The 23,564-nt window shown below is 34.9% G+C and overlaps 1 protein-coding gene across 5 annotated transcripts in view; it reads right to left on the reverse strand.

Annotated features, from left to right (window-relative positions):
- Positions 1-507: 507 nt before the first annotated feature.
- CPEB3 (cytoplasmic polyadenylation element binding protein 3) overlaps positions 508-23,564 on the reverse strand; it is a 92,350-nt gene continuing 69,293 nt past the window's right edge. For all 5 annotated transcript variants that reach the window (XM_056351178.1, XM_056351181.1, XM_056351180.1 and 2 more), the window contains 4 exons: positions 13,106-13,224; positions 11,690-11,804; positions 9,215-9,396; positions 508-6,269 (listed from right to left, as the gene is read on the reverse strand). In XM_056351178.1, coding sequence (XP_056207153.1) covers positions 6,042-6,269; positions 9,215-9,396; positions 11,690-11,804; positions 13,106-13,224 — 644 coding nt within the window. In that variant the 3' untranslated portion in view covers positions 508-6,041. The remainder of the gene's footprint in view (positions 6,270-9,214; positions 9,397-11,689; positions 11,805-13,105; positions 13,225-23,564) is intronic.

Genomic DNA, 23,564 nt, shown 5'->3' on the forward strand with positions numbered 1-23,564 from the left:
CTATATTGCTGATCTTTAATTGTCTCCTATTCTTGAAATAGAACCCATTAGAAACTAGCGTTGTAGTGCTTTTTTCTTTTTTAATTCATCAGTCAGATCTCTAGCCTGCAGTTAGTGTTAAACTGCTCATAAAAAAAGTGCAACGTAAGTTAGCCAGCAATTTTTTTCAATTCAGAGAAAATAATTCAAGTTCCTTTTTTCGAGATACTTGATACTGCATTTCTATAGTATATGTTTTTTGTATTTGCCTTCAGCTTATCATAGTAAACACCTTCTCAAGGGTGGCTTTTCCATTTTAAAGAGAAACCGTAAGTGGACTATATACTTGTATTTTAAAATAACTAGAAAAGATAGTTTGTGTGCATGTGAGTAAGGTATTTGCTTAGCTGTATCTAGTATAGAGAGTTTTCCAGTACAAGATTTGGGGATTTTGTACCTAGTTTACATTCCCATAATGCATGTCCCAAGATTTCCTTAGTATGTGCAAAGGATGACAAATATCAGTACTTCATACAACTATATTTAATAAGTTATTACAGAAAAAAATAAAGTCCAAACTACAAAGTTTAAGCAATTGTAAGCAATAGCAGCATTGAGCTCCATGTTTAGTCACAGTACTGCAGTTCCATACAAGCATTAGTCCAAGCCAAAAAGGAAGAAGCCTTGTTAGAATTACTAGCAAAAACAATCTAAGAGAACATGTAATAAAAGATACAGTACATTTAAAATTAGTTGAAAAACAAGTACAGAGATCTTAGCTGTGAATACTCTAAAAGTTATGTCCATTATTCTGACAGTAAAATTACAAATATCTAATACTTTATACCCCAACAGAACTACATCCAGGAAAAAGAAAAAAAAAGAAAAGAAAAAAGAAGAGAGCCAAAATTATCTCTTATTAGCACCCTGGTTTTCTACTTACTCCTAAACTTTTTCTTACGTAAATTTGAGTGTGTCAGAATTATGTGGCCAATGTGATTTCTGACCAGCTACCCATTTGGGGTATAGAGTAGTCACTAACATGAATATAAAATACTCTGTGGTATGATAGAACACTATAGCAGCAGAGATTAAGAAGTTTGTCTGGTTTTAAAAAAAAAAGGAAGAAAGGAAGGAAAAGAAGAAGGGTTTAGCTGACATCATACAAACTAGCATAAAAGCAACTACATACAAGCCAGATTAAACAAAAGAGACATTTCTACAAATCTGTGACTAATCTTTCACTCATACCTTGCAAGTAGAGATGTCACAATACTGAAATAGTAACATGGGAGCTTTTCCCAGTTAAGCGCCTTTTTTTTTTTCTTTTTTTTTTTTTCTTTTTTTTACTACTCTAACAGATAGTGAAATCAGCAAAGTTATTTGCTAACTGCATATTTGCAATACAATTTGTTTTAGCCCATGCCTTGCTAGCAGGCTATAAAATACAAGCATGTAGGCAGAAATATAAGCATAAACTTTGTACCACTTAGCAGGAATTTTTTTTTCCCTCTTCATTCCTTAATCTCCTTTGTTTGCAATTTGCATACATTCCAACCAGTAGTACCTAATTTGAGTCTAAATTTTACTTCACTATTTGATCTAGTCTATACATTACTTACAGAACTGAACACACAGAGGATACACAATCAACAGACTCTGGACACATTTCTTTCTGCAAGTTACAGATGAGCCACTCTAACACTCTAGCGTAAGTTAGTCTAAAAGGTCATCGGTAACTTGTTGAAGTAATTGCTTTGTCTAGAGAAAGTCATTGTATGCCCTGTTTACGCAACACCAGTTTTAGTCTGGATTGTTTCAGGTGCCAGAACAGAGTCACTGGCTTCAGGAAGGGGTTTCTTCTGGCTGCATAGGGAAACAAAGGTGATGTACATGGAGGCGAAGTGAAAGGTGGTTTGATACTGGCACTTGGTACTGCCAATACAAAAGAAAAAAAGGACAAAGACACAAGAGAGGCAGAGAAGAACGGAGAAAGACAAAGAAGCTGAACAGATGTTCAGACGTGGTGGCAATATGGGTTACTGCATTGCTACCAGGAAATGGACATACATTATTTTGCATTAACTAGGCAGCTACCAACGCCGTGTGGTAACTTCATTAGAAAATGATGTGGGTACCTACAAGTCTGCTCCATGCTGCCACTGATAAACATATGCAGGAAGGAAGTTGTGCAGGAAGGGGTCAATTTGATCAAATAAATAACACGGTGGCAAAATAGAATGAAGAATATATATTTTAGGAGGTTCAATCTAAGACTACTGAAAAGAGCTTATCGAGTTCATGATGAGAAAAGTAACGGAGCATTATGCTGAATGGGCAGGGTCAAAAACCCATTGTTTCGATAGATTTAGTTCCTTATAACGGCAATAGTATTTTATCAACACTGGTGGTGTATAAATCTAGACAGCGAACTGGTACTGTGACATCCCTATTATCTCCCTAAATCATTTTGATAAAGGAAAAGGCTTTTCAAAGTATCACATTTTTTCTGCTTCATTCTGTCATTTTATTGCCCAATTCTTTGTTACAATTTTCCAATCACTTTACATAACCAACCATTTTCATCATTGCCACACTATTGTAAACCACATCAGCAAGTTAATACATAAAGCTTTGCATTTCAAAAAACTAGACACTTTAGTAACAATATTACAAAGATTTTAGCTTCAAAAATAACTGAAAATGAAAAAAATAAACTTTTAAAGAATTAGCATCATAAAATTAATTTATTCCAAGTAAAAATACAAAATAATATTAATGACATTGACCAGATATGAAAGTCTCTCCCAGAAACAACTATATTAATGGTTGAGAAAGCACTCCTTAAAGAAAATACGAAATAAAAATGAAAAATATGTAAATATGTTTAATTTTTTTCTTAGCAAAAAATCTTTCTAAAAATAACAATGAAAATTTGTCTCAGTACAAAGGCTACATTACTATTGAAAAAATACCAGCATGAAGAAAAGGTACATATTTGACAGTAGAAAAATGATTTTAGTGAATCACAATGTCTAAAGTTTGCAATGAAAATAAATCTGCAATAAAGATTTATGCCTTTTTTCTTTTCATTTTTCTTTTTTTTTATACAAACAGTACAAACAGTATTGCACATAACAACAAATAGTCGAGGTTAGGTTAGCCTTCAAAAAAATCGACTAGTTCAAGTCTCACATCAGAAAAGGCCACAATAGGACCTGTTGTACCCAGGGGCTTCTTAGTCAAGTTGCAGTTCAGAACTCCATATTTTAAAAAATAACTTTTTTTTTTTTTGAAGGACCCTCTTTTAATATAACATATTAACAACTCAGGGGCACATTCATTTACAAAACAAAAGGGAGCATGTCATAATTTAATAAACTAAAAAAAGTTCTCTTTAAAAAAATACAAACAGAAGAACTCTCACAATTCTGGTCAGTCGTGCATAATCACACTTGATTATAAATATACAAATTAAGGGAAAATATTTTTTCACCTTCTATTCACAACTTTCAGCACCAAATGGAGTTTGTGTTTACACCTGTTCTTTATGATGATTTTGTTTTAGATTTAATCCATCATTATGCGATATTGTACATTTTCCAGCTTCTCTTTCTCTCTCTCTTTCTCTCTGGGGGTATTTTTCTACATGAAAGAGGGGTATTTCTTCAAAAAGGTTTACTTCTTTCACATAATTAGGTAGATTTCTGTAGGTTAGCTATGATCTTTAATATTACAGTTATAAAGCTCTAACTTCTTCATTTTCAAAAAAACTCAAATAAGCATGAAAAAAATAAAGTTACCCATCTGTTAAATCATTTTTCTTGCAGAATTAAATTAATATATATTTTTCTGAATAAACTTACTTAGAAAATATCATTTTCTTTCCTATATTTCAAAATTGAGGTATTGCAAAAGATCATGTCAGTCAGAAAGCATGCCTTTTTCTTTAAAAAAAATCATCAGCCGACTGTTGAAAACTGTCTAGATACAAAAAGTAGTGCATAACAAAATGTCTTGTACAGATGAAAAAAAAAACAGAAAAGACACCTGGGCTGGGAAAAGCAATATCACAAAAATGCCCAGAAGTAACTTCAAAAGGGATAATTATAATAAGCATTTTAAACCAGTAAAAAACTATTTTTTCTTTTTTTTTTTTTTTCCAAAAACAGAAAAAAAAAATCCTTTCAAAGCCAATACTCGCAACTAAACATTGGGAAAAACAACTTACTAAATTAGACACAAACAAGGACATCACGACAAACAAAACCCAGAACATTTAAATCTACTATGCGGTGTCATATCCAGTCAGATTGTCCCCAGAACTGCAAAACCAAAGGAGGAAAAAGAAAAAAAAAAAAAAATAGTGTACATATTCTCACAATCATTAGTATACCAAGTGTGTTTATATTTATATGCTATCTGCAGCCCCATAGCTCATGCTAAAAAAATGTCCACTGTGTTAGCAGGTCTTAATTGTATTCAAGCTTCACAGGATACTTCCAGGGATTAGAGAGATAACGCCACATCCACAGAGCAGACATCTCATGTTACTTTTATATGCAGACATTTCTTTAGCACCACTTTTTCTCCTAACTTTCTTAAATGTGCCTAGTTTATTAGTTTGACAGACTATCTAATCGGTAGTGTGTGTGTACGCTAGCATGAGCTCTTTGGTTTTCCGGACAAGGTCTGCAGCTACCTAAATGATGCAAGCATTAGGAGAGAGATTGTAACTAAGAGCTCATTTCTGTTTATGTACCTGTTATGAACTGCCAAAAATGTGTTAATGTTGGATACAGAGGCTTTAACAGTTAAGTTTGATCACAGTACTAGACATAATCACTTTACTATATAAAATAAATTGCACGATATATAACAGAGCACCGCAAAGTACTTCATCTACCATCCACAAATTTGTTTTAAGAATATCCTACAGCTAGTTTTTATATTTGTTGTAATATAGGTCATTCTGTAATGGGCTGATCCTAATTTCAGAAGCATTACATTTACTGAGGCATGCCTTCCTCCAGTCAGTAATCAATTTTTTTTGTTACTGAGTATTTTGTAGCCTACGTAGATTCATGATTTGTGCATTGTGGGCAGGTTTTATATTAGACATATAAAATTTATTGCATGCAGCAACCTGATTAAGTAAACATGCAGTCAAAAAATATTGACCTTCCTTGGAAGCTTTTCTGTATGCTATACTGATCTCCTTTCAGCAGCCATCACTATTTTAATCACATATTCATTTTTTAATTGATACCCTAGCCTGAATAGAGTATTATGGTATTAGTAATACCATTTTAATAGCAGCAAAAGCTATTGCAGCATACATTTACATAACACTAAAAGACCTAAAAAAAAAACAAAACTGAAAAAAACCCCAACAACCACAAAAAAAAACCAAAACAAACAAACAAACAAAACCCCTCAGCAAAACAAAAGAAAAAAGTCTGATCCAGCTTATGAGGTATCATCCTTACAAGTCAAAATGGAGAGCAACTAAAGGCTTATTTTCTTTAAGGGTTATTACTACTCTAAATGACCCAAACTAATGATTGCTGAATATCTGTTTAAGTTTTTGCTACATCTGCCACCTACTTGTGAATATTACCTTTGGTAAGTCATCTGCTAGGGGCAAGTCTAAATTTCTGAAAATAAGTGCATGCTCCAGTTTAAAAATAAAAATAATTATAATTATAATAAAAAAATCTTCATCACATACACATCAACCCAGTGAAGGCTGATGAGAATGGCAGTCTACATAATGTCACTAGTGACAAGTCTTGTGTAGGAAATTAAGGTACCAAGCAGATGTTTGTGTGAATCAAAGTGCAAAATCAGTACAGTTACACTCTGCCGGTTTGTATTATACTGGACACTGAGTTCAGTAATGTGACTGTAAATAATAATAATAATAGTAATAAAAAGACCCATATCTTCATTAAAGTCGAGGACGAATGCACAGATTTCCAGAACACTAAGCCCTGAGGCAGCACTCTCTTTTCACATGATTTAATCTACTCCAGGACTTGTTGCTGGGTGAGGCCTGGGGTTCAGCTCCAGCGGAACGGGACGTGGCGGGGCCGGTCACCTCCCTCCTTTACCAGTGGTTTGTGGAACTCCCGACCAGCACGAGAGTGTATGCTCGCCCAGCAGTATTCACAGTAATACTGCAAACAGGTAACATTGGCACAAAAGAATGGAGCAAATTTTCCACCACAGCGAGTGCCCTGGCATTCATCACACATCTGATCATCCAGCACATATGGCTTCACTTCCACCTGCACCAGGAACAAGAAAGAAGATTACATAGTTTTGTTAAGTATGAAGAGAAGGGACAATATTTTATTTTTTTTTTACTCTACTGAAGATCTTCAACTAATGCTGGATTAACCCAAGGACATTGGTAGCTAAATTTTCATACCAACCACTTTACTTGTCAGAAAATCTCAAGAAAGAAGAGTGTGCTTCGATAACTCTTCAACATTTCTTGGAAAAGTTAGGTATGTGAAAGTACTAAGATGGAAGTACAGTAAAAATAGCATCTCCAAGGATTTTGCTGCTGTCTAAGAAACCTCCAGGAATGTAAATACAGTTGTAACAGGGGTGCGAGAGAGCAGCATTTAGGAAGAGAAATGATAAAGAACAAAATTGTATTTCTAAACCTCAGAGGTCCAGTGAATTTCCAAGGTGGTTTTTTTCCAGAGAGTTTTTTTGTTTCTTGATTTGTTTTTTGTGAATTGCAAAACGCAGGACCAGACGAATAAATGAAGAGAGGATTCAACTTAAGATTAAATGCACTTGTATTCAATAGCCTGCCTTACGCTGGCAAAAAATCACTGTTTAGCAACGTAGTAAGATTTCCTAGTTGTTCCAGCTATGGCCATGCCATCAAACACAAACAGGCTGGAGAGCTGCTGACTTTTGTCCTGCACTCAGCTGTAAACATCTTGGGACTGGAATTATTTTCGTTTTTAAAGCACTTGTGCCAAACAGCGCTATTTTGATGCATGACTAGGCACTTGCGATAATACTATTACGAAAGTTGACACCCTGTGAGTTCTCTCCTGTGTGCCTGTTCCTACGAATCAGGCCCACACATTTAAATTGAGTGTTTATTCATTCTGGGGAAATCATTAGTTTATGCATGTGTAATTCTTACGGTTCTATGATGCCATTTATAAAGTGGCTTACATACAGTCAGCTACACTAAAAGAGAGAAAAAATTGAAATATACATACTTTTATTATAAATAATTTTGCTGTAACTGCACAAGTGCTCGTCTGGCAAGATTTGTATATTGCAAGGAAAATCTGACTCCAGTAACTATGCTTACATACATGCAGTATTAGAGAAACACAGAATGAGATATTAAGTTGAAAAGCAAGAAGTGTATTATACAAAAAAGCTTTATGCTGAGTTTTACTTCAGTTTATCCTGATCACATTTCAACAAATGTTATTCATATGAATTACAGCTTGCATATTGAATTATATTTCTTGCCTATGGAACAGCTAGAACTGCGAAGTTCTAAATTTTTTTTTTTTTAATTACACTGTACTGATAGCGTTGCATGGAGCAAGTCTGAATTAACTGCTGGTTTGCATATCAGGTGCCATACCACTAAAATTAAAAGCATCATGTAAAATAAAATAGCAGTGTCTCAAATGAAATTGGAAGAAAGTAGGTCCAATGGCCACCACATCTCTAGATCCCCACCTACTCATATTTCCAAAGCATGAATTGTGAAGGTCTGAAATAGATTCTTTCTCTCATTCCTTTTCCAGTTTTGGTTACTAGTGAAATAATTTTAAGATTGTATGCTGTACAGTTCAGGGATTTCAGTCTATTAGATTTAAAAACTTAACATTTAAGGACTGAATAAGAGACTTCATACTTCTTCAAACTCACAGATAGACCTATTTTAAAAACACATAAAAAATAATTAAGTAAGCTTAAATTACCAATCTACCAACTGGGAAAAGTGCTGATTAATAGAAAAAGCTACCAGCTAGCATAATTTGTGACTCTATCCTATAGCTCAGAAAAAAACCCCAAGTTTTTAAGCATGGCTTATATATAAATCTCAAAGGGTTCAACTCTGTGATTAAGACTCCAAAATTAATCTTCTTAGTCTCTCTGTAAAATTTTTCAGAATTCAGTGGACAAGAAATATTTAGTAACAGCCTTGTCTTAGTTGAAGTCATGAGGTATAGTATCACCAAAGAAAAGTAGTTGGAGGACTTATAACTCCATGACCTCATCTAATCTGACAGAAAGTTCAGTTCAGATTTTAAAGAGAAAGTAAAAATAGCTTGGACTTTGCAGCTGTGTGCTTTTTTATGTATAGTGCCCATAACAGACACACTCAATACCTGTCAGGCTGAAGACATGTATTCTTAAGAAACAATTTATATTAAAGTAGAAACCAAGCCATCCCTATTGTAAAAATATGTATCAGCAGTGCATGCTGTATGTTCTTTTGAAGAATTCCAAACGTCGACTCCTCAAAACCATAGGTGTTATCTGTACGTTATAACCAAGATATGAAGACAGAAGGTCTAAAGGAAAAAAAAAAAATCCTGGAAATTAAGTAATGCTTTCTTTTAATGTCTTCAACTCAGATTTCAGTAAATACCTTAACTTCACTCTACACTTGAAAAGCGCTCTAGAAACCAGGATTTCATATGGACTGAACAAAAGCATCTCATTTCCACCCCTTTTGCCTATCAAGCATCCATTGGCATTTGGTTTTGGATAAATAATTTTCAAGATTTTTGAGGTCAGCATTACCTATCACGATAAGCCTGTGTTTTAGAAACCTCAAGTCTAGACGTACATTGCTGAGAAAAAATGTTGCCTAATAATAGCAAAAGTGCCAGAAGCTACATAAATAGCCAGTAACTAAAAGCCTTCTTCTAAAGGAGAAGAACGAAGCTGGGAAATTCTACAGTGTTTGACCTTCAGAATTCAAAACAAAACCAAGAATAAACAAGCTTACAACCAAGTATTTTCTGGGTTTAGTGCTATACCGTTATTTAAGATGTTTAAGATACATTTTCCCACTCTGCTTTAGCTGCTTAAATAAGCTTTTAAATAATTAACAAATGTAATCTGAAGAACAAAGGTTAAAGTGTTCTACAACACAATATTAATATAAGGAGGTTCTTCATTTCTGTATAGTTTTGTGAGTAGCCACCATTCCTGTTCCTACTGTTTTACTTACCCGTTTATCAATGTCATTATGTTGGAGCTGGACAAAGCGAGCACTGATAGCAGCAATATAGCTCTGCTGGTTGGAGAAAGCAACTCTGCCGGCACCTTTTGGGTACTTCAACTCTGGGTCTGTATCAATGCCAGCATAGCAGACACCTCCATATAAACGGTCCATAATCATTGCCAGTTCAACTGCAAGAAGTCGATATTAAATAGTATAGACTTAATATAAATAATAGTGCTGCATTTGGTTTGTTGCATTAAAAAAAAAAAACCAAAATGTGATTTGCCTTACTGTACTTGTCTTCCAAAGTCTAAAATAGCAAACCCCAGTGCTGGTTTTAACAGACTGAATCAACTCTACATGAATTATAACAAAATATGAAAGAAAAACCCAGAATCTGTAAAAAGAAACTTGATGTGACTGAAGTGTGAAAAAAAAAATGCAGAGTTACATTGTTAAAGTAGGTATCAGGTCAACTGGTTTAGAATTTATCATCTTGTAAATTACAACTGTGGTATTTGGGGCAGTATTCAGGATCTCCCCAAGCTCCAGCCAGGCTCATTAATGCCAGTTTGCCATAAGATCCCTTAAAAGATATTCCTGTGTTTAGAATCTGGTATTTTGCCCTGAGTACTAAGGTTGAAAAGACATTAAGGGGTTTACATTTGAAACAAAATTTTGTGAAACAGAAGTTACTGCACTTAAAGCAAGCCTACATTTTGGACGCAACTTAATATTTTTGTAGAACAATAACTTGATGGTTCTTGCCTTTTCTGACACTAAGAATAACTCTGACGAAGTTATAAATATCATTCATAAAATATGACAGGCTGAGTGTATGGCTGAGGAAATACACAGGAGGAAAATCAAGAGAAAGAACTGAAGAAAGTGGAGAAGGGGCATGTGAACTGTGTAAAGATGTTATGGTCACCAAGCCAAGTTCTCTGTAAAAGTTGATAGGCAAAAAAATTTGTCAGATGGATGAGGGAAAGACCTGCGTAAAGCAAGATTACTAGGACCTGCACAGGCCCTGCCAAGCCAGCCATTTTTCTATGCTAATGTGTGAAAACACTATCAGTAGCAAGTTAAAATTCAGCTATCTAGGAGAAAATGAAAAAGATAAACTAAATATTTAAATCCTTTTTCTTCTCGCAAAATTCTTACTGGTTAATTACATACAGAATAGAGACAATTTTCAAATTGAGTATGTATGTGTGTTTGTATAAATTGTGTGTGACATTAACGGAAGACCATATGCTAATTTGTCCATTTGCAAAAAGCAAACCAATGTCTGACTCATTCTACCAAACCAGGTAATACTCTTGCTCCAAACAGTAAGGGAAAACTATCAGCATAACGTAGTGACTAGTAGATTCTTCTGCTTCCTAATGATTTGGAATCATCATTTGGGTAGTGACCCCAGAAAGTGACAGTACAGAATAAACATCAGGAACACTTAAACATTTACAACAGTATTTCCAGTAAGTTACTCTTGCCAATAAACAGAGAATATATAGGATTCCAGGGCAAGGAAACCATGCAGTGCTCAAACATCTTAGTAAAAACTTCTGTATCAGATCTTTAAAGCTGCAAACAAGAAAAACTGGAAATTATTTGTCTGCTTTGGAGTAGTTAACTATTTCAAGGCATCTGTTTTCAAATGCAAATGTAATCTAGGACATGCCAAATTACGCAGTTTTATAAAGGCTATAATTAGAAATGAGGTAATTTTTAATTGTTACTATTTACATAATTACTGTCTTACAATTATGCCTTATTTTAAGATGGTGAGGAAAGTGAAAGTTGCCAAGAAAACTGGACGGGGAGAAATATTAACTGTCAGCAATAGCTGGGGAACCTTGTGTACAGCTTCCCAAAAGAATTAGGATTACCAAAAGATAAAGCAAGGAGGTGAAGTTCTAGTGGACTGGAAAGTGGCTGCCAAAGGAAAGTGAGGGCTACCAGGAAACCTGACCCAGAAGTCCTTCTTCCAGACAATGATGGAGGGACCTTGTCTATAACTCCACGGGAAAATTAGGGTTAGGGTTGAGAAAAAGGGAAAGAGAAATCATAAAGCTACAGTTGGAATTGGTTTGGAAAGGGTCTGGCAGAAGTTTGTATTCTAGTCAAAGGAAAAGGGAACTTGTCTGCATCTCAGCCAAACAAATCAGGGTTAGGATTAAGGTGGTACAAAAACAAAAAGAAAAGAAAAGAAAAGAAAAGAAAATTCACCCAAAGTCTTGGATATTATGCAAACTTGGAGAAAATTGTTTCTACGTAAAATCCTAATTAGTACCCGATTTAAAAGATAAAAACGTTCAGTTTGTATTTTTAGATAGGAAGGCACTCACTGATTTAGAAAGTGAGCTATATCTTTGGAAAAGACAGGGTGTATTTTCTGTTCTTTTACATACGTTATATAATCTCTTCAGCTTATTCTGGAACCCCCTGCTACATACCCTACATTTTCCTTCTACTCACCAGCTCGGAGGGGCCGTGGAACTCCTCCAACAAAGATAGTTTTTCTTGGATCCAAAGGCTGAGACCCATCCATCACAAAGTCACTGTCACTTAGGTTCCAAGGTCGAATTTGTACCTGTTTTAAGAATTGTTTTTAGTAGAGGAAATTGACAACTCAAAAATAAGAAACAACTTCCAAATCCTTCTATAATTAAAAAATACAATTTTAACTTAACAAAAGCAGTAAATCAGTCATATAAGCACCAAAACAATTTGAGAACATAGCTTATCTGTTTGAAAGAGGGTGAACAGATCATTTATCACCTCTAGAGGCCAGGCTTGAGTCAAATTTCATCATAGCAAACTCCTACCTCATTCATTCCCTGCCCCCAATCGCCATTATAACAAGAAATCCGTGAAAGGACTTTCAGAACATTTTACCATTAATGTGCAATTACAGTTGCAGTTCGGGCTTCTGGCCTTCCTGAAGTCACGTACAGTGATCCACAAATTTCAAAGCAGTCATAGGAGCGGAGATAAAATTAATTTCTGTGCTTGGATACAAAAGGTGTTTTCATGTGCGAATGCTTGCTTCTGTTAAGCAGCAAGCAACACAGTCAATAAGAAATCTTCAGATTACACAGAAGAAAAGCCGCTCACAAGTTATGTGGATAAACCTGTTCATCCATCCATTTTTTTGATCCTAGAATTCACATAAGCACATTCTCTGTGCTGTAATATTGGGTTTTAATTCATCTGTGCAAGCTTTTTAATAGTGTTTTTAAAAGGCAGCACTTTTTTATCTGATCATGTTCTTCTGTAGTTTTCATCTAACCTGTATGTATCCACAGCTACAAAAAAGACTAGCATTAAAGAATATTAAAGATGTGAACAATAGAAACAGGTCACCGTATGTCTTCTATTCTGCTACAGCTTTCTGCATTACTTGTTTTTACTCTACAGTTTATAGTGGGTAAATAAGACCAAAATCGTAAATTGATTAGCAATAGCATGCAGAAAAAATACTAATTAAGAAACCTAATGAAGTACAGAGGATATTTGAAGCTATCTAGATTTTAAGGGGGGGAGTGTGTGTTAAAATAAAGCCTTATGCAATGAAATGAAACATTTCATAATATAAAGGGAAAGATTATAATCTGATTGTTTTACAGCTAATATTGTAAAAGGATGCATACTCCTGTGAGATACTAGAAGTACCAAATATAAAAGTTAATTGAACATAGCATTTATCAAAAAGAAGGAAATGTTTAAAACCATGTTGTGCTGATACAGAAAGACAATTCAATGTAACAGCAAGGCCAGCAACAGGAAATGGACAAGTCAATTAACTGTATTTATTTATTTATTTATTAACTGAAAAGAGTAACAGCAAGTGGGTCAGCAACCAGCACAAGTGTCATGGCATAAGCTACTTACTGGTTTATCCTTGATTGTGGGACTCGACACACACAGGTAAAGTTTCCCATCTTCTTCCAGACAGGCATCTATCAGAGCTTGTACAGAGCTTTCTTCCTGGAACAGCAGAAAGGCATAACCTTGGAAAGGACAAAGGCACAAGAAAGAAAAAAACAGGTTAATTTATAAAGCATTTTTTTGATAAAGAAAACAAACCCAAGTGAGTAAGATATACAAATTACAAATAACTGTTAAGGCTGGTAGGTTTTTTCATAAATTAAATTCACCAAATAGATCATACTCTCATACAGTATTGATTTCAGAATGGAAGCAAGTGTGTTTGCTGCATATGAGTATGTTTATTTGATTAATTAATGATTTTTAATGAGCAGTAAGAATATAGGCTGGTGAATAAGGGATTCTTATTATCAAATAGCTGTATCTAAGCTATTTATTAGTGGTATCTGCTGATATCTGTGTTCATCGTCTTACAAAGCAGGCACCAAGTTTCTGGTTACTATGTACAATGAATAAATATTAGTAGGGTCAAAAAATTGGACAGGTAAACAGATAAACAGACTTCTATGCTTACATACTGAACTCTGAAAAAACTGCTCACCTAAAGCCAGTAAGCATGAGCAAAAAAGAATGGCATGCATTGTCTTTTATTATGAGTCAAAGACCTGCTGTTGTTATTTCTATATAAATAAAGCAGTTCAAAAGAAAGAAAGAAGAAAGTCCAATAAAAATTGCTCCAAGTGATTCAGAATTGCAGGACTTTAAATTAGCCACTAAAACTAAGAGTGTGGCATTCAGTGCTCTTCTGAATGCAGCTGGCAAGAAAGCTTTCTTCAGTTTTTCTTAATGTTGTTAAATTTGAATGAAGACTGGACCCAAGCAGTCCATGCTTTTGCTACTTCAGAAATGAAACTAATACAGCACACTGTACACCAAGAAAGCCACCTAAAGGCTGGCTGCTAGGCTTGAAAACAGCTGCCCAGTGTAGAGGACTTTTTCAAGCATGCATTGCTCTTTTGCACCACAATCAGTACAACTCAGTTTTCTCACTGAACGCGAACATGTTTGCTTTGACCTTTACAATTTGGCACTTGTGAGTCTTACAGGCAACGTCTTTTCAGAAAATCTGCAGCAATTGGAGGCAGCTGGAGTTTAGGCAGGGACTACTAGACTCTCTCTGCCTAAGACCCTTGACACAAACTAAGCATCTGCATGACGAAACAACATATTTAAATTATGACAACCTTTGACATAGCTTCACACAGTCTATTTGCTATTAATATTGTACCGACTTACCCTAATTTTGCATTATTGAGTGAATACCATTTGGCACGTCCTTTTTAGATAAATTCTACACAACTCTGATTTACAAAAAAATTTAAAATAGACACTGAAAAAGTGTTTTCCTCTGTAGAGTTATTATCTACCAAATTACATCTTACCCTACTATCTCCAGTCCTGTGTGACTTCTCAAAGAACATTAAATTCTATGTAGCTGTTTGTTTTCAGATGTGACAAAAAGTTTGCTCTAACAACATAGTTATAGCCTAGAACACATCTAGAAAGACTCATTCACCCAAGAAAACAAAATAGTTTGATCGTCGCTCTTCCTAGCAAACAATGAACTTGCATACCTAGAGCTGGAGTAAAGATACCAGTCCCAATAAACAGTTGAATACTTAATGAGTAAAAACATTGGTTTCCTCTCTAGCAAATGTAATTCTCTTAAAACAGTCCCCTAAAGATATAAACACACTTTAACATTTTAGTTTTAGCCTTTACAAAACTAATTATATTGAGTTTGAAAATAATTAGCTTGCGGTCACCGTCACTTTTAGCTTCATTTTACTTTCCATCCATGCACTTCTTGTATCTTCCTCACTCCGTGCCATCCCTTCTGATTATATACAATAATCAGAGCAAAAACTTTTTACAATTCACTGGAAAAAGGCAACAGTGTATTTTGTTGTAAGAAAAGTCAGTACAACTTTTAAAGGGGTACTAGCAGAGGGAAGATGAGGAAAAAGATTAGTTTCCCTAAATTCTGAAGCACACAGCCTAGGAGCTCCTCAACCTTGAACTCAAGGATTCATTACTTTATGGAAAGCAGTACAAGAGCTAAGCTCCTTTGTACATGTCCCATTCTGACATCTAAACAGTGACACAATTTCCATATGAAAGGATAATTTAGTTCAGTTCGTCTAATTTCACTTAACCTCGCTGGGAACAAACTGGAAAATCTGGCATGTATGCTGTGTCCCACAAGCTTGAAACAAGGTTGTCACCTGAAATGCAAGATACACTTGAAACTACCATATAATGTTGCTATAGTCTGGAAAATGCATTTTTGCTAGCCTAGACAATCTGGAAAATCTCTATTTCAATTAAAATCAACGTAGACATACCTTCTCTAATGATGGGAACCTTTCTGTAGTACTGAAAACACATTTTGTAATAAGGCTTCAGTGATCCCTTCAAAACAATATGCTAGATGGAAAGGTTAAGGTGCTTATTCTGCCTTTCTTTTAATAGCAGAATCTTGATATTCATACTTCTATGTTAAACACTGGCATGTTGATACAAATTACAGGCCATCCTATTGGAGTTTTAGCTAGAGGTGTATCATGTATGTGTTCTGCCCATCCTTCCTCAATGCAGTTACCAAAAGTAATTCATAAGTTCTTTCAATTCTTGCATTTGAGAACAGCAGTGTATAAATTGCTGTTCAAATACATCAACCATAAGCTGCATCTTCTGGTACAAAGCCAGCATTTTGGCATTCAATTGTTACATAATCAACAGGGAAAGATTAACCTATTCCTGGCTCTTAGAATTGGGGCTACTTCTCAAATAAAGAAAAAAAAAATCATATATAAGATCGAAGAGTATTTGTATATCCATGTCAGAGGTCTGCATATCATTTATCGATTTACTATATAACTGACCTCAAATCTGTAAGTCCTAAAATTCAGCCCACTTACAAAATTAGGTGTAGAAATCATATTCTAAGGGTCATGTGTTTTCAGTTTTATAACACTGAGGTTCAGTGGCAGAACTAAGAGAATGAAGAGAAGAACTTTCTTCTCTTTACATAATGCATAGCAAGTGAGAATTGTCTCTGGGTAGTCACATATATCCATTTCATATGCAAAACAGAACTCCTTAACACTTGAAAAAAGTTAACTACCTTTGAAGCACACTTTATCTTTTTAAAGTTTAGACTGTGCCCTTTCTGATGTTTTTATAGGCTCCAAGATTACAATAGCATCTATCATCCACCTAAGATCTTATATGTCAACATATATCTACCTTATATTATTATGTAAAAAAATAAGATGGCATTAAACTGGTAAAGAAAATTTATGGTCTAGTCTCATGTCTTTGGGTTTATTTTTGGATGGTGGAGATGGCCAACTCAAAAAGCACATTTAAATAGACATTTTTTTCATTAAATATAAGTAGCACTTTTATTTTTTCTGGATTTTAAAAAATAGCTTTTAATTGAATAATGGTTGTATTTACTAGAACTTTTAGAATAAGTCTGTTTTAAAAGCCCACAGCAAAGGAACATTTAGAAACAGTGTGAACCAAATTTCTAAATCAGTTAGTGTGATGACAAAGGGTCATTGCTCAAAGTCAGCCTTAGTAATCTTATTAGAAGATGCTTTGAACATGAATAAAACACATTTCTAAATCCAAAGATGAAATGACTATTAAAAATGAAACTCATTTTTTAAAAATAAAAATCCGAGGTGTTAAAAAAAAAGCAGACTTTCTTTTAAACATTGCAGTGACACGACTGGATTTTCAAAAAACATCAAAGACTTTAAATACTTAAAAACCCTCAAAATAGAAAGGGCTGTAATCTCACTTAGCTACTGCAGAAGAGTGAAATTATGTATTAGTCAGAGCTGCAAAGATGAATTTCTTTTAGTCAGTCTAATTTTAAATGGCACTGTATGACCCTGTCAGCTGATTCCTTTCTCTGAAAAACAAAAGGTGCGCAAGAAATGTGAACAGTTCAGCATCTTACACTGAGATTCCTGTTCATTTTTATGCGTTTTTCAGGAGTACCAGACTAAGTCTGAAATGCAAGAAATCCTCCATACGCCACATTAAAGGCAGGTTTTGGGGTAGGTTTTGTTTGTTTTTAATTAAAGGTATTTGCTCCATATCCTGAGTTCCATTGAAAAATAATTGGGTCCTGAATCTAAATAGCAATTAAATGAAATTTGCATAGTTAAATGGAAGCCAGGATACATAAGGAAAAGTCAGCAAGCAAGCAGATCACATGGAAGAGCTGACTGGAACCAGAGGCTCAGTATCAGTAGCTTCTGTGAAATAAACTGCATGTCTTCATATTTTCAATTTTACCATTAAATAGGCTGCATCACTGAAATTACCAAAAGAATGGAAACTAGCATTTAAGCCTTACTACTAATGATCTTACCATATCAGAAGAAACAGAGAAATTAGAAACCTCCTATGTTGTCATAAATTTTAAGAACAGTTTTTCTCCACATCTTTCAATGTAAATGGCAAAGAAAAAAGAAAAAAACCACAAACTCAAAAACCCACCCAAAGAACATCAGCTTGCTCCATGAGGACATGAGGCATTGTTTTGAGGACACGAGAGAAGTGCCCCAACGTTTCCTCTGCACTTCACTGCTGAATAGAAAGGACAACATTTTGATAGTGCTGTAGCGAGTATATGCAGCTAAGGATTTATAAAGTTCTTTCAATTCCAAAACATGTCAAGCAGCAGAAAGGATTTGCTAGTCATCACTACTTCAAGACTTTCACCACTTATGGGGAAAAGTCCCAGTATATATATACACCATCTCAGTTTGTCCTGTAGTAAATACTGCTACCCCACCTGTAACTAACGAACTCCTACCCACCTGTAACTAAAAGGATATTCTACAAGCGTACTGTACTAAAACCTTTCTTTTTATCTGGCACTTTGCTTCAATGCTAGTGTAAAACATTGCAACAACAAATGTATAGGGTTGTCTCTGCTTTCAAAGGTCACAGCCATTTTAAAACTTCAGACTTTGGACTGCAACATGATCTACAGCAGTTATAAATCAGATTTAAAGTGTATGAAAACATAAAAGGCTGTAACATACAATTTGGCTTGTTGTAGTTGTAAGAGTAGTCACATGAACTAATCATATGACAAAGACTAAATTTTTGATGAGGCAAGAGTTATCTTTGTGAAGTTTACTGGGTCAGCAGCATGAAAAAGCATGCATTTACATTCCTAAATATCCAAAAAGCAACTAAATTCAGAATAGAACTTTCCAATTTTGGTTTTCAAGGGAAATATGAATGGGGGCCACTCTGGGGGCCACAGCTCATTGTCATTATCTGGAGGGGGTCAGGTCTGCTGCTGCTGCTTTTATTCTGAACAGATGGCTGAAAAGAGATCAGTTTCCAAATTTGAACAAAACTTGTTACTCTTCTTTGCAAATAAGTCAATTTCCAATTCTACTCCAAGCATCATTAATGTAGGAAAATTCTAGATAAATATCAATAATCTGCTTGATTTCAGCTTCTATTTCATGCATAGTGTTAGCATGAGGTAAAATTAACTTCACAAAAACTTTCCGGGGAAGAGAGCACAGGTCCCCAAATCCAGGTTATTTTTTAGCTGAAGTCAGTTATTTTTAAATAATAAAATGTGATATTTGGATTTACAACATAAATTAATTCTAAATGATATGTTTTTCTTAAAAATTATTTTTAAAGAAGAAAGGAAACAGCACTTACTAGAGCTATGATACACAAAATACTTGGGACTATTGTCAAGAGCTTCATTCAAAGTAAAGAACTTCTAAAAGAGAAGATGCCCAATGTCATTTACATAGACCAAGCCAGCAACATATTTCCTGATTTTGTATGATTCTAACTCTCCCATGAGCAGATAGATATAATCTGTGCCTCACAGTGAGCGAACTGTGCCTAGAGAGGAACATAAGTTGTAAGACATTTCTTAAGACAGCAGGCAGAGCTTCAGTAACTAGACTTTGACTTTCCTTCTTTCAATCAAGTAGTCAATTTGTCAGTTGCTGCTGTGGTGTGTTGCTGGTTAATAATGGGTTTGCATGTTCACTCACATGTGGATTGTTTTCAGGTTCTAGTTGCTCAAGCTTCTTGTCTTTGTTGACCATATGGAAAAGAGGCAGCTTGAAAGACCTTCCTTAATAACGGAAGGTTTTTCCAAAACTTGATTACTCATAGCTACAGAACAAATTTATCTCTCTCAAAAAAACCAACAAAGTTTCTGGTTAGTGAGAGTATGCATTCCCCTGGGAGATCAGAATGGTACATTTTACCAAAAAAAATTACTGGACTTACCAAATCGTCTAAAACATTATGTTTTTCACTTTACCTGTACAGCTTCCATTGGTATACAAGAGACTACTGATTATACCATCTTGGTACAATTAGTAGTTACATACTAGTCCTACATATCTAGTCCCAAAACTAGTTAGAATTTGCATGGTATAAAGTAGATTAAAACTGCCAAACACAGCACTGAGACATCTGAGAAAGACCAGTTCTCAGCTGCTCCTAGCTTTTGAAATTAGAGCGCCGCATATATATGGCTTGGGCAGAGGCATCCGTGGTGTCTTCCACTCCAGCACCTGATGCATTTCCATTGTCTGTCCTAACCTCTGATTTGAGAGAACAGAGGTATAATTTGGGATATTACCTTCAGCAAATCGCTGATATACATATATATATATTCAGATTATATTGCACTAATTTTATATTACTGCATCATTATCTTAGGAATAGAATCATGTGGATCACCGCAGTGATTCTAGGAATGGAATATGGAATATTATAAGTATAATGTTTATAGGAATTTATAAAGAGAGCACAAGCTTCTAATGCATGAAGTGATTACAACTGATCACAGGAGTGGGAGCAGGGAATGACTTATTTTTAAATGACCCTCTGAAACCACAAATATGCTGCAGTGCTAGAACAGAATCTCTCTTTCATCACCACCCCCAATCATCCCCTTGAACTTACTCCAATGATTTGAAAGAAGAATGGTGCTTCATAAATTAGTAAAACAAGACATAACACAAGCTATTAGCAAAACAAAATATTATCAGGTCCTTGATACCACTATTCATAAGATTGCTTTTATCCTGGAGCCCATAATACTAACAGATCAATTAATGTATTTCCATTTACAAGACAGAAGAAAAGGCAACATTTAATGAAAATATTATTTAGATTGGGGGGTGGGCGTGGGATGACACAAACCACAGTAAAATATACTTGGCTTTAGAAGTGGTTAATGAGAATCAGACAAACATTTAACTGCTTCCATTTGACAAAAGCGGTCTGGTTACTTCCTACAGGTAAGTGATGGAAAGCTTTTTCTGTACTTAGATATGTTCAAATTTCAGGTAATGCTTTTACTTCTCCACTCTCTTTTTGCTGCCTAAAACCTTTTTTTAGGGTCTTAGGCGTTAGTGGGTTTTGGAAGAAAATTTAGCTAGATATTGTGAACTGACAGTCATTCAAATCAGAACTAGCAGCATTTTCTTTCATATGTGTACTATGAAGTGACAAGACTGAAGGAGAAACATATTTTCTGTCTGCTTGGGAGTCTTTTAGCCATGAAGTATGCAAAATTTCAGTATAAACAGCTACATAGAATTATTTAATATACTTTAGCTTAAATATACGTTCGCTATTTAAATATATCATTGATAAGAGACTTCTCAATCAGAATTCATATTTTGTTCTCCATACAGACATTTCATAGTAGCTACAAATCCAGTGGGAATCTATGCCAGACTATTTTTACCTCCCGAGTAGGCCATGTGATGTGTACTCAATGATTCAGTTTGATATAAGCAGTATAATATACATGTATGCTCAATTAGTATACCATATATCACCGTCTAACATATTTATTTATCATCCACAAAAATGACAAAGAGATACACACCCCTAAAAATTCAGTGCTCTTATTTAGGAAATGTCATCAAGCTTTATATGCTTCTGTTTCACTAAATACAAGCCTTTCTTTAAAAGAGGATCAGCATCTCCTGAAATAAGAGCTAAAACAGTTAAAATTTTGAACTTAACCCTGTCCCAGATTTGGATAGCTGGTAACTTGTAAGATTTATTTTTGATTATTAGAAGATAAAATCATAGGATTCCTCCTTTCTCTTTGAGATCATCTTTAAGAACATTAAGATTTAAAACCTGTGATCACAACCAAGTCAAGCTTTAGTAAAATTAATTGCCCAATAAATTGAAAAAATATTTAATTTGCATATAAGTTGGTGTTAGTTACCTATATACTACAGAATACTGAATACCCAAGACATGCTCCTGAAAAATCTCATAGTACATATAATATTCAGAAAACTCATAAAAGACTGCATTCTTTAGTAAGGACTATCTTTAAGATTTCCTGTCTGTCCATCAGTAATCTTGTCTGCAATTTTATTTTTTGGCCACTGTCAGTTCTTTAGATTACTGCATCATTTAACCAAGCACATGTCTATTTTCCATTTAAGTCAGGGGTATAATTAGTCTAAGTCAGTCAGAATTTCAAGAAGTTTTACTGCAGATAAACAATGCACAACATGAAGAAAAAAATACAGGCACTAAGTCTTGTTGAAAAATCCCAGTCAATTATTTTAGCATCTGGCCAAATAAATTTACCACAACAGTTAGTCCAGAAAGTGGATGCTTGGAATTGCTATTTAAACAGAACTTACTGAATTGGGCATTTGATTGAAAGCTTGTGATCATGAGTAGTGATTAGTAGATGCATGAACCAGACTCCAATCAGCTGCTCTTTAGATTTTGGAAGCAGCAATCCCCTTGATACAAGCCTTAAATATCATCTGTGACTTAACTCAATGCACTCTAATAAAATAGATAGTTTGTGTAAAGCATAAGAAATCCCATTGCAATCTTAACCCCTCCAGGCAGTAAGTGAGAGAAAACAGCCTGCCTGTTTGGCATATGACTAACAAAAAAGTATATCGATGATTTCCGGGAAGACAATATTATGCAGCTCTCAACTTGACCTTTAGTTTTCCCTAAAGAGTCAAGAGGCTGATGGAGAAAACCTATCAGTAGGTGTGCAGAGCAATGCATATGAACTTCAAAACTGGCTTTGCTGGAAGCAATCGATACGGCCTAAGTATCTCTTCTCATGTAACATACTACCTAGCCCATCAGTCAAAGCAAAATTGAGAGGCAGTAGATACTAATTAATAGAAAAGTGATACATAGACTTCAGACCATGATACGAACTTTCCAAGTATGCCTCCTTTAATTGCTAGCAACAAATCAATTAGGTCTTTTAGAAACCTGAATTTTCTCTGCGGGAAATTCAAAGCCTTTTGATGAGACTGCTGACCGAGTTATGAGACATTCTGTCATGCGATAATCACACAGTCCAACAGAAGAAGTCTAGAATTTAATGCAGTTTTGCATACAGCAAAACAACCCTCTGTTTTGACTTGTGTTGTAAAGAAGGTATTTTGCTTCTACCAAAAATGTCTGAACAGCCTCTGAACAGTTACGACTACAAAACTCTCCTAGCAATCTATTACTAATGCTGTAAAATGAAGTTACATGGTAAATTGCCATCAGTCCCCCAGTCAGATATAAAACACTTTGCTATAGATTCAGATATGAAAGAGGCTGGTTGACAGATGCACATCCAGGCTGAGATTGAAAACATCACAGAGGATTGTCATTACAGTCTTTTTTTGGAAACTCTGGGGACTAGCACATTAGCGAGGAAAAGTGAAAAAACAAGTGGCTTCTCTAGCAAATGAGAAGTGTAGCCATGAGAAACTGTAGACTTGTATTCACCTTCAGATACCAAATACTAAAATACTTATTATCCATGTGAAAATGAAGAAGTCTGACAGTAAAATTTATCATATTAACAGCGTGCACTGGAAAAGCTGCTCTGGGACTATTGCAGCCCTTGAACTCTCACTTTTGAGGCAAAAGAACTTTTTCTGCTTAAATAATCTGCTTGAGCAATTAAGAGAAACCTAGGTGATGGAGACCTACTGAATTTATTTCCTGTATGACCTATCAGCCCCGAACGCATATTACTTCTTCAGAAACTGGAAAAGTTAGTCTTTTATTTGTCTGTTGTACACATACAGCATATTACTGTACACAGACATTGTATTATCCAATGTAGTTTGATGCTGATCCTAAAAATGTTATTCATCTGAACAAAAGAACTACCAAAAATGCCAGGACACTGGTAGGTAACAAAGAATCAGTTAAGGATGTGCTCCAGCCTTTCAGAGATATCTTAAGAACTTTGCAGTCTTTGGAGGAAGGGGGGTGGGAGGAGAAGGAAAAAAGTCTACACAGACAAGTGTCCTCTAGACTAAAAGTCAACCACAATTTCTTGAGGATAAAAGAACCTTAAAAAAAAAAAAAA

This window comes from Falco biarmicus, chromosome 9 (genome assembly GCF_023638135.1).
Source record: "Falco biarmicus isolate bFalBia1 chromosome 9, bFalBia1.pri, whole genome shotgun sequence".
NCBI lineage: Eukaryota > Metazoa > Chordata > Aves > Falconiformes > Falconidae > Falco > Falco biarmicus.